Genomic DNA, 19,230 nt, shown 5'->3' on the forward strand with positions numbered 1-19,230 from the left:
GTACCTCAGGGTAGGTGCCCTCCTCCCAACACTATCTCCTGGATCATTTTACAAGTGACACAATTGAGAGCCAGAGAAGCAATATAATTTGACTAAATCATGGAGTAAGTGGCAAGCCTGGAATGTGAATCCAGACCTCCAGACCAAGCCTACATTTTACTCCTTGCTGCCCAGGCCACGTGACACTCACACCTCCCTTTGCACTCTGAATGGCCTTTCTAGACACCCAGACATTGTCTCCCCAACAAGTCTGTAAACTCCCTCAAGACAGAAGGGGATTTGTGTTTCAAATTTTCAGCACCTCCCAAGACAGGCAGTACAGGGCTTACTTGCTGTCAGGTTTCAAGAAACAAATATCCACCTATTGAGACAAGGAAGGTATTTTATCATTTTAATGCAGAGAAATAGTTATAATACACATTAACCCAGCCGAGGGGGAGAAATGCATTAATTTCACAACATGTTCAACCCTTTAAGAAGTTAGCTTCTCGGGCTCCACAGGGTTTCTAGAACTCGCACAGACTCACCCCCACTGTTTTGAAATAAAATTGCAACTCAGAGTGGAGTCCCTCTCCCCACAGGGAAGCGGTGGGTGGAGAGACATGCAGGGGCGGGGGGAATGTGGCTGCAGCGACGTGGAGTGTGTAAACCTGGGGCAAAGGACAGAGCAGCACACTGCGGCTCTTGGTTGGCAAGCAAACAAGTCACCTGGGGACCCTGTTAAGACGAAGGTTCTGACTTAGGAGGTCTGGGCGGGACCTGGGCACCTGCATTTCTAACTAGCTGCCAGGGATGCTCAGGCTGCGCTCACAGCGCACACGTTCAGGTAGCAGGGATGTGGTCACAGGACCAAAGGCTGTGCACACTTGGGCCTTTCCGCTTTTCCTCTGCAGTCATTTGTCTTTTGACTGTGGACAATTGTTTTATTTATTTTTTTTCTATTGATCTGAGAGGAAGAGAGAGGGAGATAGAAACATCAATGATGAGAGAGCCATTGATCAGATGTCTCCTGCACGCCCCCCACTAGCGATGGAGCCCGCAACCCAGGCATGTGCCCTGACCAGGAATCGAACCATGACCTCCTGGTTCATGGGTTAATGCTCAACCACTGAGCCACACTGGCCAATGTGGGCACGTTTTTAGTGTCAAACTGGGCAGAGGGAAACCTGCTCGGAAAAGTGGGAAACCAGGATCATCAGCCCACTCCCGCACGTGACTCTCCCCTTTTCTTCTCCCTGATACACTTGATGGGTGACACTTCCATGCGTGAAACACTTCGGTTTTTACCATCCATGAAATGAACACGTTGGGCTGGGTCTCTGGAGGCCTCTTCCGGTCTGACGGTTCTGGGTGGAGGAAAAGGCCTGGAGGCATTAGCTTTGCAGATCTGGTGCAGCGGAAGCTCCGTCTGCAGTCTGGCGGTTCTCAGGCTCGCCGCTCACTGCTCCGCTTTCATCCCTCTGCAGGCGAGATCTGTGCGTTCAAGATCCACGGCCAAGAGCTGCCCTTTGAGGCCGTGGTGCTCAACAAGACATCGGGAGAGGGCCGGCTCCGCGCCAAGAGCCCCATCGACTGTGAGCTGCAGAAGGAGTACACGTTCATCATCCAGGCCTACGACTGCGGCGCGGGGCCCCGGGAGACAGCCTGGAAGAAGTCACACAAGTGAGTCGCCTGACACACAGCTCCTGGACCCCGTCCCACTCTTGCCCACCATCTCTGTCACACACTGCTCCACAGACGTGGGTACCCAGTGGCCATACCATGGTGCTCCGGCCTGCACAGCTGCTGGCCAGCTCCTAGGCCACTGCAGGCACCGGTACCGGCCGCTTTCTACACCTGAAATTCTCTGCCCTCTGCTTCCCCGGGAGACAGCTCTGTTCCCCCATCAGAACAGAGTGCAGGTGTCACTTCCTTTGGGAAGCCTTCCCTGAGCCGGCCCAGCCCTGCACACTTGTTGGGAGGTTGGGACCTTTCCCTGGGTTCTGCCATGCCACGTGCTGCTTTCTGTCCTTGCACTCTTCGTGTTGGGTTGTAACTCTCTCCCTTTTGGACTTTGACTCAGAGACTAACACAGAGTAAGAGAACTTAAATTCTTACTCAATGGAGGAGTGAGTGGACAGGTGACAGATTGATAAGGGAGAGGAGAGACAGTCCAGGGGAATGCTATTGTCAAGGGTGACAAGGAAGGTCAACGAATGGGGAGGAGTTGCTCTGGGGTAGATTTATCGCAGGGGGTCGGGGCGAGGGCCGGTAGAAGGGTCTCCAGTGAGATGGCGGACAGAACACCCAGGCAACAACTGCCTGACTGGCTGGTGGTTTCTCCATTTTCTTGGTGTTGGGGCCTGAGTCGGTGCCCATGGGCAGTGCGGAAGATGGTGCAATTCTTCCTTTACCACCATCTCTTCTTTTCTGTGTGTCGTTCCAGGGCCGTGGTCCATATCCAGGTGAAGGACGTCAATGAGTTTGCTCCCGCCTTCAAAGAGCCCGCCTACAAGGCTGTGGTGACCGAGGGCAAGATCTACGACAGCATCCTGCAGGTGGAGGCCGTCGATGAGGACTGCTCCCCCCAGTACAGCCAGATCTGCAACTATGAAATTGTCACCACCGATGTCCCTTTTGCCATTGACAGAAATGGTGAGTGTCCTGAGAGGACCCCAGTGGGGGCAGAGAAACACCCCCCCCCCATTCTGAAGGCCAAGTGGGAGCCTGAATGTACTCAGCAGGCGATGCCTCCCGTGCCATCCCTGATCTAGGCTCTATAACCCAAAACTCAGTCCTGCTCTGGAGAGATGTCCTGGCATTACTAGCAGCCCAGCCAGGCACCTACTCAGTGGGTACAGCCTATAAAGCTCACAAGGCCACTCATCTGCACACAGCTTGGTGTTCTGGTGGAATTTTTCAGTTGTCATCTAGGTGTGAGTCATGCCCTCAACTCTGCCATGTCTGAGTCCCTTTCTTACATAACCACTTGCAACATCACCTCACACAACAATCTGTTTCCTACTCCTAAACAAAGGGAAGGTGGAGATTTCTGAAACACCTTCTAAACTGTAGATCCATTCAGGAATCTTTAAAGGTCTTGTCAAAGTCCTTTGAGAATTTCTACCCTACTGAGAATGAAGGATGGAAGAACCCTCCCACAACATCCCAATCCCAAACTGAACTTACTGAAGTAAAAACAGTCCTAATAAAGCCTGGCGGACATTTCTCCATCACCATTAATTAAAAACTCATTGTAGTGTAAACATGACAGCCAGAGGCCCAATCAGCGCAGCCCCTTTTAACTGCAATTTTCAATAACTTGATATCAATCAAATGAAAATTATTTGTCAAGTATATTATTTCATTATTAGCATGAGTGTGTGGGTACATGTATATTATCCCCCCTTTGTTTCAAATAGGATTTAAGTACTGCACAAAGACTCAAAAGCAGCAAAACCTGAAGTTTGTCCACTCTGTAAATAATTATATTTATTCAGTGCCATGCACACAGTGCTGGAACTGGGAATGGAGATTGAGTAGAACCTAAAACAGACATGGGCCTGTCCACATGGAGCTTACCGTCGAGTGGGGGGAAATTCAAAATAAAAGACACAAAGTCAGGTGGCATCAAGATTGGTATGCAAAGCATGCCATGAACCAGGGCTGGGCAACAAATTAGCTCTGAGCTTCCTGGCAGCCAAGACCTAGAGGGAAATATCATCCGTCACCTGCTTGCAAGTCTTCAGTGATTCCAATGCTTCTCGATGTTGAGACCGGGAGAAACCTACCCTGTGACAGTGTCTTCTGCATCCCGAGAACTGCAGCAGATTCCAGAAGGGAAGGAAGCCAAGGAGAAACCCTCCTCCCTGACCTCCAGTCGTCGGTGATGTGTCCTGTAAGAGGAAATCAGTATTCCCAACAGAAGGCAGTTTCCTTATAAAATGCTAAAATACATGGAAATAACATTTACACACCTGGACATTACCAGATGCTAATTGTGTAGGACACAAGATCAGTGCATAAAAACGTAAGATAGAAAATGCTAGACTTCAATTAACGTTTGGTTTAGGACTAAGAAATAGGTCATTTCAACTAGTAGAGCATGTCAGAACGGCTCTCTGATAGCTTTTCCTACAGATGGATGGCCCATCCCCACCACACAAACACGTATCTCACAACACACACACACACACACACACACACACACACACACACACACCCCCCACTTCATAAAATATGAACAACTCTTTGTATTTTTCTGTTCCCCCATGATCAGCTGTTGGGTCTATGTCTGCAAAAACTAGCATTTGGGGAGTGACAAGTCCCTCCTGAAGAGCAGGACTAGAGAAGGAGGTATCTGTGATGAGTGGTTTAGCTCCCCTTGACCCCCTGCCTTAGTCCTGGAGAGCCACAAGCCAATGAGAGATGAGATGCAAATTCTTTCATCAGAGGGTAAACTGCCCCAGTCATGGAGATAATTACTCACCTTGATGAGCCATTTCACTAACATATGCCAATTTATTTCCCTCGCTGTCTCATTAAAAGTGAGTAATGGTTCTTTGCCAGGCCTCTGCCTCCAACATTGGTTTACAACGAAAGATGAAGAGGAGAGTGGGCACTCCCAGAGAGTGTGGGCCCCTGACAGTGAGGTTTACAAAGGCAGTTCTCCAAGTAATGAAGGTAGGACCCAGGGGCAGGCGCAGAAACAGCTCCCATTCTAATGAGCTTCCCACTTGGCTTTTATCCATCACTCCTCCAGCAACCTTACAGGCTCCTTGAAGAAGTTCTTTGCATGCATATCAGAAAAAGTACTACGGAGCCCTAGCTGGTTTGGCTCAGTGGATAGAGCGTCAGCCTGTGGACTGAAGGGTCCCGGGGTTCGATTCCAGTCAAGGGCGCATGGCAGGGTTGCTGGCTCCATCCCCAGTAAGGGGTGTGCAGGAGGCAACCAATCAATGATTCTCTCACATCATTGATGTTTCTAACTCTCTTTCCCTCTCCTCTCCTGTCTGAAATCAATAAAAATATATTTAGAAAAAGAAAAAATACTACTGAGTTTGGGGCCCACTCACCGAGGCTGCAAAGCTTCAGGTAGATGGCTCCTGCCCGCCCCCCACCCCACCCCAACCTGCCAGGCTCTTTGTTTGTGAGGGAAGGAAGGGGAGCAGGGCACAGGGAGGAGGACAGAATACAATGTGGAGTCAGAATGACCTGTCTTAACTGAAGACTCAACCTCTTCCAACAGAGGTCCTCAGCCTCCCTCCCCCGTGAAATCAAGGCAGTAATAGTTCCTGCCTCCCTGTGGGGTTGTGAGGCCTCTGGGAGAGGCAGTGCCCGGAGATAATGCCTGCAGGGCACGTGGCATATAGGGAGTGCTCCATTCATGGTGCCATGATGACTTAGGTATTTACTGGGGGGTTGGGACATGATGGTTACTCACTCCCTCCCCGTGGGTTTCCAGGCTGAAATTATGAACAGGTAACTCTGAGCTGGTGACATCACCCACCTCCTGGGAAGTTCTAGATCGATTTCAGATGGCTGCCAGGCCCCCATCTTCTGGCATTTGGCTGGTCTCTCAGAGATCGGTAGGGCCTAGATGCTCATCTCCATTGAACAGATGGAAAAACTGAGTCCCCAAAGCATCAAGAGCTTGCCTACCAGCACCTCTCATGCAGGTGGCAGAGTTGGGACTAGAGCCTAGGTTCCTGAGTGTTGGCCCCAAGGCCTTTTCACCAGGGACATCATACTCTCCTTACTGATATCTGACAGGAATGCATGGCAATGGTCTTTAAGTTCAAAAACACAAAATTGCATCTTAATCCTACATCCATCACTGCGTGTGTGTGTGTGTGTGTGTGTGTGTGTGTGTGTGTGTGATCCTTGACCAGTTACTTAACCTTGCTCAGATCCTCATCAGTAAAATGGGAATTAAGTATCCTGCCCATGTAATGGGGTGGATAAACAGCAAAGGAGGCATTCACTAGAGTGTTGCCACAGCCAATCTCTCAACCACGTTTGAGACTGACCACAGAGGGTACAGCGGGGACTCATTGACACCCACTCACCACTGGACAGACTTGTCTGATTCTCAGGGGTGCCCATGGGCGGTGCGGAAGATGGTACAATTCTTTCTTTACCACCATCTCAGCCGAGTTCTCTGCCAGCTGGCTACCCACAGAGTAATGGGGCGCATGCCTCTGAGTGAAGTGCGTCCTGGAGTCTGTTTATTCTTACAGTAAATGAAAACACTTCTTTTCCACCTGAATAGAAGATAACACATGCCCTTGTGGGAATTTTGGAAAGCATAGAAAAGTGCAAAGAAGAAAATAAATCACATATAATCCCACCAAAGAGAACCACTATTAAACATTTTTTAAAAAGGTAACCACTATTGATACTTTACCAGTAGTTTTCTGACTTTTTAAACAAAAGTATGGCCCCACATTTCTTGCTTTTATCCTCCCATTTTTTGCTTAACATTCTATTACATGGATTTTTTTCCATCCTTAAAAGTGCTTCATAATGACCACTTTCAGTGCTGAACAACACTCCATCTCACGCAGACTCTTATCCTTAGCTTCTTCCCTGCAACCAGACATGCCGTTTCTCTTCTCTTTCGGCGAGGTAATAAATAATGCTGCGATGGACATATTTTCGCCTGTATTTACAATTTTTCACAATAAACATCTGAACTTTTTCTGGAACCAATTTTTAGATGTGGAATTGCATGCCCCAAAGGTATGAATAATTGCAAAGTGACTGGCCCGTAGAGCTTTCCAAGTTCAGTTCCAGGGGAGGGCGTGTGCAGGTCACTGTGCTTGCCTCATTGCACCTCCTCCCCACCTGAGTTTTAAAAAATCGCCTTCACCAACACGCAAGGGAGGGGCTGACTGTTCTTTGAGAGTTAGCTGCCCAGGCTCGTGTGGACAGGGGACTAGGCCCCGGGGCAGCCATTCACCTGGGTTAACTGTGGACTCAGCGAACTGAGAAGACACTATTGGAGAAATCACTCAAATGTGAGGGGAAAATGGAATTGTAACAGAAGCAAAATGGATGGCTTCTTCTGAGCTATCGAAATGTGTTAAATGGGTGTCTTATCCAGATGTTGCCCTCCCCACAGGATGGCGGGTCCAAACATTGCCTCTCATGGTGACCCACTGCTGCACATCTGTGCTCTGAATCTTATGCTCACACACATGATGGTGGTGGTGGCGGAGAAAGTAAATTAGTTTTTCAGACAGTTTCATTAAGACAGTTACGGGAGAGGAGCTGCGACAAATTGAGGCAAGGATTGCCGGCCCGTGTGTTTATTTTTCTAGCACAAATCAATAGTGCTTGGTCTGCTTAATGTCACACGGATTGTAAACCCTAAGCCTTCCTCTTCTCAGAGACGTATCTTTAGAGAGCCATTTCACTGTAAAGAAAGAGAGAGTTAAAACTTTTTGTTGAAAATTCAATCCGATGTCGCTGAAACCTCCTTCTCGTGGTTATATCACGGTGCCTGCACCTGCAGAATCCCTCCCCTGTGATGACTGTAACCACAAATGAGTTTGTTAAGGGAACCCCGAGGGAGTATTACCAACCCGATTCTGAGCCGTCCCAGGCCTGTGCGGGCCCCAGGCTGAGACTGAAACAAATATTTGGGGGAAAATGAAAGGGATTCTGAATACCAGCCACAAGGCCAAAAATACCTCAAATCCATTTTTATTCAGAGATTTTTGACTGGCTTTGTCAAAGTAAATTTTACTTCAAATCCGTGGCTGCAGCTGCATTTTTAGAAACAATCCAGAGAAGATAGCAGAACAAATGATTCGAATGCTTCGTCCAATGTCATGGGCGACTTCATCCCTCCTCACCACCGCTCGCCTCCACTCCCTCCTCCTCCTCACAGGCACTCACATTTGTTGCACCTGCTCCTGGCCTGCTACTGAGTACTGGTTAAGACTGGGTGATGGGTGGATCAACTTGTCCGATCGTTACAACATTATGTGACTTTTCTAATTTTCCAGGCTTTCTTGCCTTGGTCCCTGTTATCTCAATTCACATGAACAATAATCAGTTGGAATGGAAGAAAGCTCATTAGGTAGTTTTCCCTTAGTTTGGATGAAATCTAAAAATTTGCGTGCGTCAGCCATTTCACACTTCTTTAGTTGCTTGTTTGTTTTGCTTTTAATTTCCACTTTCTTAATTTCACTTCTGGTAAAGGATGATGATAACATTTGAGTTCTAATTTGCTGTCAGCTCCACCATCAGAAAAAAAATGCAAGAATGAAATTACTCTCAACAAAGGAAGACTTGCATCTCTTGGAATCAAAAACTAAAAATTATTCAATGCGCATTGGGCCTCTCATTAGTTTCTTGGAACCAAAATGGCATTTTAGCAAAAATTGTCAATTAAAGTTTTGCTTGTTATTTATCAAATATTTATTCCTGAATCATAATATCACACCCACAGGGAAAAAAAACACACAAATAGCTCATAAAAACGGTTTGGTCTTTCTTGGAGAAGAAAAATGTCTTTGCCACCAGGGCAAGGAATCGGTTATTCTGTGCAGCTTTGCAAGAGAGGTCACACGTTTTCTTATTGATTTTACTTCCTATTTGGTAGCAAAATAATGTGAGAAGAGGCAGTGAACATTCCTGGCAATGAGCCCAGATGTTAAAAAATATGTGTCAGGACATTTCTGAATTCCATCTTTTTTTTTCCCAGAGATCTCATGGCAGATGAGCTCTGGGCCTGACATCAGGGCTGCAGCCGCATGGGGCTCTTTAAGAGAGAGTTTTCCAGCAACCCATTACTTACAAACACAAACCAGTGGGGTCCCAAATGCGTGCTTGGAATTCAAAGCAGCCCAGCCCCACAGCTGGGGTGGCTCCAGTCAACTGATCCTGGAATCTACCACCGAGGAACGAGGAACGAGCAGGCCGCGTGTGGAAGCCATGGCCTCCTGTAACCCTTGACCCTACAAAGGGATAGGGAAGGGGCTCGTTCCATTCTGGTGGAGGTTGGAGGAGTGGGGAAGGAATGTGGGAGAACTGCAGCGTGCTCAGCTTGATCTGAAACAACCTTGACTGTCTCTGTGTCCTCAGGCAACATCAGGAACACCGAGAAGCTGAGCTATGACAAGCAGCACCAGTACGAGATCCTGGTGACCGCCTACGACTGTGGCCAGAAGCCTGCTGCTCAGGACACCCTGGTGCAGGTGGACGTGAAGCCAGTGTGCAAGCCTGGCTGGCAAGGTGGGCCCGCTTTTGTCAGTCCTCGGAGGAAAGGCAGCTTGACCTGGTGCATGGACGCTGCTAGACCTATCCTCACATCGGCACTGCTCGTGGCTAGAGGGATGTTTAAAGTGCAGTCACGCTGCTGCAGGAGATAGAGTAGCTGGTTTATTCTCACTGCTCCTAGGGTTGTAGTATCTCCATTTCACAGGTGAGAATGCCCGAGGGAACTTGTCTAAGGTCACATGCTCAGTTGGTCCAGGGTGCTCTTTCTCAGATCTCCTGGCATCTTTGGATCAATAGTAATTACCCACGGTGCTCAGCAGATGGCCAGCGAGCCTGTTCACTTTATCGCAGAGTGCTGAGTCGGGCTGGTGCGTTTCAAATGTTGCCTCATTACTCAACACCCCAGGCAGGGTGGGCTTGCACCGAGGGCGTCCAGGCAGAGTCTGGAGAGCCACATCCAGCCTCTAGGCTAAGGGGTTTCTAAAACGTTGGCTCTGGGAATGGCGAAACAACGCCTCGGATGGAGGATCCACTTTGTGCTCACTTAGATCTTTTAGGGTGCAGGGACAGAACAAAGGTCTGGGTTACCCTCCGATGGCAGAGGTTTGTCACGGAGCTAAGAGGAAACCAGGAGGCAAGGCCAGCTGCATAGATGGTCTTACGGAGAATTGGATGGATGGTGCATGGAATAAGGACGGCTCTGGCGGTGACATGATAGTTCCGGTGGCAGAGCAGTTACCTCTGGGCCACTATTTTGGCTGCTTGACTGCTCCTGTTTCTGCTTCATGTGTTGATACTATGGGAGGCTACTGCCTATCCATGACTCACAGTGCTTTGTGGAGTCCTCCACTCTGTGGCTGCTGTTTATTGCATTCCCTAGGTGTGTCTTTAAGCTTCAGGCCCCTGTTATATTCTCTCTCTCTCTCTCTCTCTGTGTGTGTGTGTGTAGGGGGGGAAGGTGGGGGGGGGGATAAGTGGGTGTATTTTTCATTCTTAAATTCCCTCATAGAGGGTGCAATTCGCTGTGTTGGTCACTCACATCCCTATGGGGCAGACTGATGCCAGGCCGCCATCTAGGTCACTGGCCAGACTCTGAATGGTGGTCAGGCATTTATTCCTAATCCAATTCATCAGGGCCAGATTAGCTAGACCTCGGGGTGCAAACAAGGACACCTGGGGCCACTCCCCTCAGAAGGCAGCTCTCAAAGTGCTCTCTGCTGCACAACCTGCCTCCCCTTAATCTTTCAACTGGGAAGCTGGGAGGAGCAATAAACCCACCTCTGGACAGAGTTAGGGTCATTTGCCTTTGAACAAAGAGGCGATGAGCTCAGTAAGACGTATGAGACATGAAGAACAAAGTAGAGACATCTTTGTGTCGGTCTGTTTAGGATAAAGCAAGAAACAGAGAAAGAGGGGCAAGCTAGCGTGACAAGCTGTGTTCCCAACCTCAGGAAGCCCGAGCTCTGGTTGGGGATAATTCGCCGAGGACCCTGAGGGCAAGATTCTGTCTCTCTTGTTCACCAGTGAATTCCTCGGACTTAGCACATGTCTGGTCCCGATGTTAGGTGCTCAAGAAATAGTCATTGAAGAATAAACGAATGGATGAGCTAGCTGAGTAAAGAACTCCCCTTGTTTTATTTTAACTTATAAGGACTGGCCCCAGTGAAGGTCTGGCTTTTGAAGAGAAAGCCTGGAAAGAAGATAAAATCTTTCTAAGCATGAAAGAAGCTCACAGGGGGACTTTAAGCAGGAAAACCAAAGCCAAGCCTCGTCTGGAGAATGGTCCCAATGGCTTTTGTCTTTGATAAATGAGACACCTGTGACTTGGGATTACATTTCTGTAACTGTATTTAAATGTAATTTTCTAACAGAGTTGGTGCTTGTTTCAGTGTTAAATGTATGCAAAGAAAAACATTTTAATAACGTTCAGTTCTGTGTGCGAAGGCTGAGGGGCACCTCCCCAATGGTGTACAGTGCTCTTTGCTGCTCTAGACAGTGATCTCCTGAAGTAAAGACTGTGCCCATTCATCATTGTGTCTCCAGGGCCCAGCACAGGGCCAGGCACAACTCAGGTGATTGGCAAGTGTTGAATGGACAAATGGTGAGAAAACATAACTTTCTGCACTAGCCGGGTGCTCAGTAGTTAGAGCATCAGCCCACGGACTAAAGGGTCCCAGGTTCGATTCTGGTCAAGGGCATGTACCTCAGTTGCAGACTCAATCCCTAGCCCCGGGGCATGGGTGGGAGGCAACCAATCAATGTGTCTCTCTCACATTGATGTTTCTCTCTATCTCTACCCCTCCCTTCCAGTCTCTGTAAAAATGAATGGAAAAACATCCTCGGTTGAATATTAACTGTATATGTGTATTTATATGTATATGTATGTGTGTGTGTATGTGTATGTGTAGATGTAGATGTAGATGTAGATGTAGATGTAGATGTAGATGTAGATGTATGTGTAGATGTAGATGTAGCTTTCTGTGGAAGAGAGAAAAGAGGGAAGCAGCAACTCCATGTATCAGTTCACCATGTCAGGCAAAGTGACTCAAGTATGTGTAACATCAGAATCAACCACTTTAGGTGGCTTCCCTGCCTTAGTCAGTCAGCCTTTGGTGGCAGAAGCTGACATTGGATTCTGCATCGCGCCCCTCCTCCCTCCAGCTTACCCCTGTACACAGCTGTGGATCCCTCTCCCAGCCATTGTCCAGCAGGCTTTCAGATCATAGGGCCTCCAAGTTCTTAGGTATGTGGAGTCAAAGTGCCTTCCTGCCATGCCTGTTCAAGCCTCCAGATCTATAGGAAAACTTTCTTTCCAGCATACGGCCCACTTTATTCTTCCACTTGGGCAACCTCATCTCTGACCAACCCATCTTGGGGCCTTTTCTCTCTTCTACCCTCAGCCAGGGCTGCAGACTTGTAGCTGAAAATACATCTTTCTCCAGGGACAAGCAAACCACCACTTGTCCCAGATGTGTTTCTTGTCCGGCCTCTCCCAGCTTTATAGGGCAAGCTGAGGGAGCCATGGTTTACTGGTTTTCTTTGCTAACTGCAGACGAGGCAGGCTTCTCCTCACTGTGAGAGGTAGCCAGGTCCTGGGGGAAAGAATTGGCTCTTCTTGAAGCTGGTGTGGGTGAAACCTGCACAGTATAGAATAGGAGAAGAGCACAGAGAGGGGAGGCCATTCAGGGCACCAGTGAATAGTATAAGGAAGCCAGTCTGGCTTGGGTTGGGACTGGGGAGAAGTGGGAAGCCAGATTGGAGTGATTAGGGGTAGGGTGGGGTGGTTGGTCAAGATTATGAATGCCAGAGCGAGGACCTGCAAAGTTCCCAAACTTGAATCAATGGAAAACTCACAGGAGAGAACCCTGATACCTGAGGACCGGAGGTGGAGACTGCATAGAGACTGGTAGGAGGGGCAGAGGTGCGAAAGGGCTGGCCCAGCGCCCCACAGACGGCAACTGAAGTCCTGGAGAAATATCTCAGCTGTGGGGGGCATGCCACTGAGAACTCTGGGATCTAATCCCCAAGCTTGGCTCCCCAGCAGAGAGCACCAAATCTGAGGAGGGAACCCACATAACATCTAGCTGTGAAAAGCATTCGGGTGCTGTCTGCCAGGGAGTGGCAGCTGAAAGTTCGGATACCCTCTTGAAAGGCCAATGCACAGAAATTCCCTGTGGAGCCACCCACCTTGTGCTCTGGCAGAGGGAGGGTGAAGTGGACTGGAGCTGTGAGAGCAGAACCCAGGACTAGGGACTCGGGAGATAGAGCTCAGGAGGTAGACACCCCAAGTTTCCTGGGCTGAGTTATTCCCTCATGTAGTGGAGGACATCTTTCCCACATAGACATTTGCCTTTCCTGGGGGAAGAGAGTTGACACACCCTACTGGAAAACACCTTTCCCTAAGGCCATTTAAGAAATTAAAACTAACAATTAGCCTCCGGGCAGAAGCAACTGCCCCACCCTGTTGAAAAAACTCTCCTTACACCTGAGAATGATTGCCTGGGGCAATTCAAGGCGAAATCCCTGCTAGTGGTTCTCAACCTGTGGGTCACGACCCACAGGTTGAGAACCGCTGCTGTAGAGCCTAAGACCATCGGAAAACACAGATATTTACATTACGATTCATAACAGTAGCAAAATTACAGTTATGAGTAGCAACAAAAATAATTTTATGGTTGGGGGTCACCACAACATGAGGAACTGTATTAAAGGGTCACGGCATTAGAAAGGTTGAGAACCACTGCTCTAGACAGAGGTGGCCTCTGGAGGCTTTGAGTCTCTGCCTGATCCAATTAGTCAGAAACAGCCTTTAACACTGTCCTGAACTAGAGATTGAGAGGTGTAGAGGATCTACCTAAAACATAGTCACAGACGACCAAAATGAGGAGACAAGTAAACAACCCCCAAATGAAAGAACTAGAGAATTCTCCAGAAGAAGAGATAAATGAGGCAGAGATAAGAAATTTATCTGAAACATAGTTCAGAGTAATGATGATAAAAATGCTCAACAGTATGAAAAAGATATACAGGCAGTCCTCAGGTTACATCGGACTCGACGTACGTCGTTTCATGGTTACGTCACCATCTCCCATTTATTTATATAAAAAAAAAATTCCGTCATTTCAACATATGTACCTATGTGCTTTATGTTTTTTTTATTATTATTTACTGTATTTACCACAAGTAAAGGTCAGGAATTGTTATCTTTCTTTTAAAAAAAATTTTTTTACTGTTTCACTTCATTACTGCTGTGTATGCTCCATGTGAGTGACGTAGGTGCTTATGTAGGTGAGTTCCGACTTATGGCGCCGTAAGAATGGATCTCTGATGTAACCCGAGGACCTACTGTAGTAACTATGAAAAAAGAACAGTCTGAGATAAAGAATGACATAACACAAATAAAGAACACATTGGAAGGAATACACAGCAGATTAGGGGAAGCTGAGGATCGAATCAGTGAATTAGAAGACAGAGTTGAAAATATCACTCAATCAAAGAACTAAAAAGAAAAAAAACAAACAGGAGGACAGCTTGAGGGAGCTGTGGGACAATGTGAAATGTAACAATATTAGAATGGTAGGTGTGCCAGAAGAGGCAGAAAGGGAGAAAGGAATAGAGAGGTGTTTGAAGAAATAATGGTAGAAAACTTCCCTAACCTGGTAAAGGAAAAAGTCACACAAGTTCAGGAGGCACAGAGAACCCCAAACAAGAAGAACCCAAGTAAACCCATGCCCAGACACATCATAATTAAAATCCCAAAAAATAAAGACAAAGAGAAATCTTAAAGGCAGCAAGAGAAAAGAAAACTATTACCTACAAAGGAGTTCCCATAAGGCTGAAACTTGATTTCTCATCAAAAACTCTATAGACCAGAGGGAATGGCATGAAGTACTCAAGATAAGGAAAGCAAGGATCTGAGACCAAGATTACTATATCCAGCAAAGCTATCATTCAAAATAGACAGTCAAATAAAGAGCTTCTCAAACAAAAAAAAAGGCTAATGGAGTTTATCACCACCAAGCCAGCAGTAGAAGAAATGCTAATGGAATTGCTGTAAGGGATTGCTGAGAAAAAGAAACAGAGAGAGAAACCTAGCCATACAAAATTAAAATAGCTATAAGTAAGTACCCCTCAATAATAACCCTAAATGTAAATGGATTAATTGCCCCAGTCAAAAAGCATAGGGTAGCTGAATGGATACAAAAACATGACCCAACTATATGTTGTCTACAAGGACCTACCTCAAAACAAAAGACACACACAGGATGAAAGTGAAGGGATAGAAAAAAATTTTCCATGCAAATGGAAAAGAAAAAAAAAAAAGCTGGAATAGCAATACTCATATCTGACAAAATAGACTTTAAAATGAAGGCCATCACAAGAGACAACAAAGGTCACTACATAATACTAAAGGGATCAATCCAACAAAAGGATATAACCCTGGTAAACATATATGCACTTAATATAGGTGCACCTAAATATATATAAAAAACTTCTAAAGGACTTTAAAGGAGAGGTTGACAACAATACAGTCATAGTAGGGGAGTTTAATACCCCTCTGACTTCACTTGACAGATCTTCCAGACAAAACCTAACGAGGACACAGAGACTCTAAAGGACACACTGGATCAAATGGATTTAACCCTTTGCACTCGCTTGCTTTTTTCTCAATTCCTTTATTCTACTCGGGATTTAATTTTTTAAATACCCCAGATTTTACAAAGCACGGCAGTAGAATAAAAAACTGGAGTTTCTTTTCATACAAACTTATTTATTTGGATTTTTTTATATTTCAAATTATTGATACATTCAAAGAGTATAAAAAGAGCTGCTACCGATGCTAACTGTGTCAAGTCACACTCGACATCCGAGTGCAAAAGGTTAATAGACATTTATAGAACATTTTACCCCAACGCAGCAGAATATACATTGTTCTCAAGTGCACATGGATCATTCACAAAGATAGCAGGTGTGCCAGAAGAGGCAGAAAGACCACATGTTAGGACACAAAACAAGTCTCTACAAGTTCAAGAATATTGAAATCATATCAAGCATCTTCTTAGATCACAGTGGAATGAAATTAAAATCAACTACAGTAAAAACACCCAAAAACATTCAAACACATGGAGGCTAAATAGCATGTTATTAAACAATGAATGGGTTACCAAGGAGATCAAGAAAGAAATCAAAAACTTCCTGGAAATAAATGAAAATGAACACACAACAACCCAAAATCTCTGGGACACAGCAAAAGCAATCCTGAGAGGGAAGTTCATAGCACTACAGGCTATGAAGAAAAATCAGCAATAAACTACTTAACCCTACAACAAAAGAACTAGAAAGAGAACAAGAAATGCCCAGAGTAAGTAGAAGGAAGGAAACAATAAAAATTAGAGCAGAAATAAATGAAATAAAGACTAAAAAATAAAATACAAAAAAATCAATGAAACCAAGAGCTGGTTCTTTGAAAGGATAAACAAAATTGATAAACCATTAGCCAGACTCATCAAGAAAAAAAGCGAGAGGATCCAAATAAATAAAATCAGACATGAGAGTGGAGAAGTAACCACAGATACCACAGAAATACAAAGGATTATAAGAAAATACTATGAACAACTATATACCAACAAACTGGACAATGTGGATGAAATAGACAAATTCCTAAAAAATACAACCTCCTGAAACTGAATCAGGAAGAATAAAAAAAACCTGACTAGGCCAATAACAACCAATGAAATAGAGGCAGAAAAAAAAAAAAAACTCCCACAAAAGAAAAGCCCAGGTCCAGACAGCCTAACAGGGGAGTTTTTCCAAACATTCAAAGAAGAACTAACACCTATACTCCTCAAACTATTTCAGAAAATCAAGAAGAAGGAACACTTTCATACTCGTTTTATGAGTCCAGCATTATTCTAATTCTAAAACCAGATAAAGACACTACAAAGAAAGAGAATTACAGGCCAATATCCCTGATGAACATAGATGCTAAAATTCTCAACAAAATATTAGCAAATTGCATCCAGCAATATATTAAAAAGATCATACACCATAATCAAGTGGGATTTATTCCAGGGATGCAAGGCTGGTACAATATTCGCAAATCAATAAACGTGATATATCACATAAACAAATTGAAAGACAAAAATCACATGATCATATCAATAGATGCAGAAAAGACATTCAACATAATCCAACACCCATTTTTGATAAAAACTCTCAACAAAGTTGGAATAGAGGGAGCATATCTCAACATGATAAAGGCCATATATGACAAACCTACAGCCAACATCATACTCATTGGGCAAAACTAAAGCCATTTTCCCTAAAAACAGGAACAAGACAGGGATGCCCACTCTCACCACTCCTGTTCGACATAGTACTGGAAGTACTAGCCATTGCGATCAGACAAGAAGAAGAAATAAAAGGCATCCAAATTGGAAAAGAAGAAGTAAAACTGTCCTTATTCGCAGATGACTTGATATTGTACATAGAAAACCCCAAAGACTCCATCAAAAAACTACTAGACTTAATAAATGAATTCGGCAATGTAGCAGGATACAAAACAAACACCCAGAAATCTATGGCTTTTTTATACACAAAGAAAGAGAAACTAAAAAAAACAATTTCATTTACCACTGCACCAAAACAATTAAGATACCTAGTAATAAACTTAACTAAGGAGGCAAAAGACCTATACTCAGAAAACTACAGGACGTTGAAAAAAGAGATAGAGGAAGACATAAACAAATGCAAGAATATACCTGTTTATGGATTGGTAGAGTCAACATCATTAAAATGTCCATACTACCCAAAGCAATCTATAGATTCAATGCAATCCCCATTAAGATACCAACGGAATATTTCACAGACCTAGAACAAACTCTCCAAAAATTCATCTGGAATAAAAAAAGACCCTGAAAGCTGCAGCAATCCTGAGAAAGAAAAACAGAGTACCAGATATCAAGCTATATTACAAAGCCACTGTTCTCAAAACTGCCTGGTATTGGCACAAGAACAGACATATAGAACAATGGAACAGAACAGAGAACCCAGAAATTTACCCAAGCCATTATGCTCAATTAATATTTGACAAAGGAGGCAAGAGCTTACATTGGAGTCAAGATAGTCTCTTCAATAAATGTTGTTGGGAAAATTGGACAGATAGATGAAGGAAGGAAGGAAGGGAGGGAGGGAGGGAGGGAGGGAGGGAGGGAGGGAGGGAGGGAGGGAGGGAGGGAAGGAACTAGATCACCAACTTACACCATACACAAAAATAAACGCAAAATGGATAAAGGACTTAAACATAAGACGGGAAACCATAAAACTCTTAGAAGAAGCCATAGGCAGCAAAATATCAGACATATGTTGTAGCAAATCTTTACCGATACAGCTCCCAGGACAATGGAAACTAAAGAAAAAATAAACAAATGGGACTACATCAAAATAAAAAGCTTCTGCACAGCAAAAGAAACCATCAACAAAACAACAAGAAAGCCCACTGCAAGGGAGAACATATTTGCCAATGTTATCTTCGATAAGGGTTTAATCTCCAAAATTTACAGGGAACTCATACAACATAACAAAAGGAAGATAAACAATCCAATAAAAAATATTGGCAAAGTACCTAAATAGACACTTTTCAAAAGAGGACATAAAGAAGGCCAAGAGATATATGAAAACATGTTCAAAGTCACTAATCATCCGAGAGATGCAAATCAAAATGACAATGCGCTACCATCTCACACCTGTCAGAATGATTATTATCAACAAATCAACAGATGACAGGTGCTGGTGAGGATGTGGAGAAAAGGGAACCCTCTCGCACTGCTGGTGGGAATGCAGACTGGTGCAGCCACTGTGGAGAACAGTATGGAGTTTCCTCAAAAAATTAAAAATAGAACTCCCATTTGCCCCAATAATCCCACTTCTAGGAATATACCCCAAGAAATCAGAAACATCAATCAGAAAGGATATATGGACCCCTATGTTCATAGCAGCACAATTTACAATAGCTAAGATTTGGAAACAGCCTAAGTGCCCATCATCAGATGAAAAAAACTGTGATACATCTACACAATGGAACACTATGTTGCTGTAAAAAAGAAGGAACTCTTACCATTTATTTGCAACAACATGGGTGAGCCTGGAGGGCATCATGCTAAGCGAAATAAGCCAGTCGGAGAAATATAAATATCATATGATCTTACTTATTTGTGGAATATAATGAACAACGTAAACTGATGAACACAAGTAGAGCCAGAGGGGGGGAAAATTTAGAATATAGCAGAAGTAATCCTGTTATTTGCAGATCTTTAATATTTCCTACAACTTTTGTGACATCATACTATGTTAGTACAGTTTTGGTAATATTATTATACTTAAAATCCTTTTTTCCTTGAAATATTAATGTTTATTGCATGTAATATTATATTTAAGATATTTTTCTTGAATAATTGGTATTTATTGCATGTAACATTATATTTAAAATTGTTTTTCTTGAGATATTAATGTTTATTGCATGCA

The 19,230-nt window shown here is 44.7% G+C and overlaps 1 protein-coding gene across 2 annotated transcripts in view; it reads left to right on the top strand.

The window, feature by feature from the left end:
* The window catches only part of CLSTN2 (calsyntenin 2), a gene marked incomplete at both ends in the record, with an annotated part of 541,803 nt that overhangs the window by 420,518 nt on the left and 102,055 nt on the right, over positions 1-19,230 (top strand). For both annotated transcript variants that reach the window (XM_079795724.1, XM_079795725.1), the window contains 3 exons: positions 1,467-1,662; positions 2,426-2,634; positions 9,073-9,222. In XM_079795724.1, the coding sequence (XP_079651850.1) occupies positions 1,467-1,662; positions 2,426-2,634; positions 9,073-9,222 (555 nt within the window). The remainder of the gene's footprint in view (positions 1-1,466; positions 1,663-2,425; positions 2,635-9,072; positions 9,223-19,230) is intronic.

The sequence above is a fragment of the Cnephaeus nilssonii genome (assembly GCF_951640355.1).
Source record: "Cnephaeus nilssonii genome assembly, chromosome: 17".
In the NCBI taxonomy this organism is placed as follows: Eukaryota; Metazoa; Chordata; class Mammalia; order Chiroptera; family Vespertilionidae; genus Cnephaeus; species Cnephaeus nilssonii.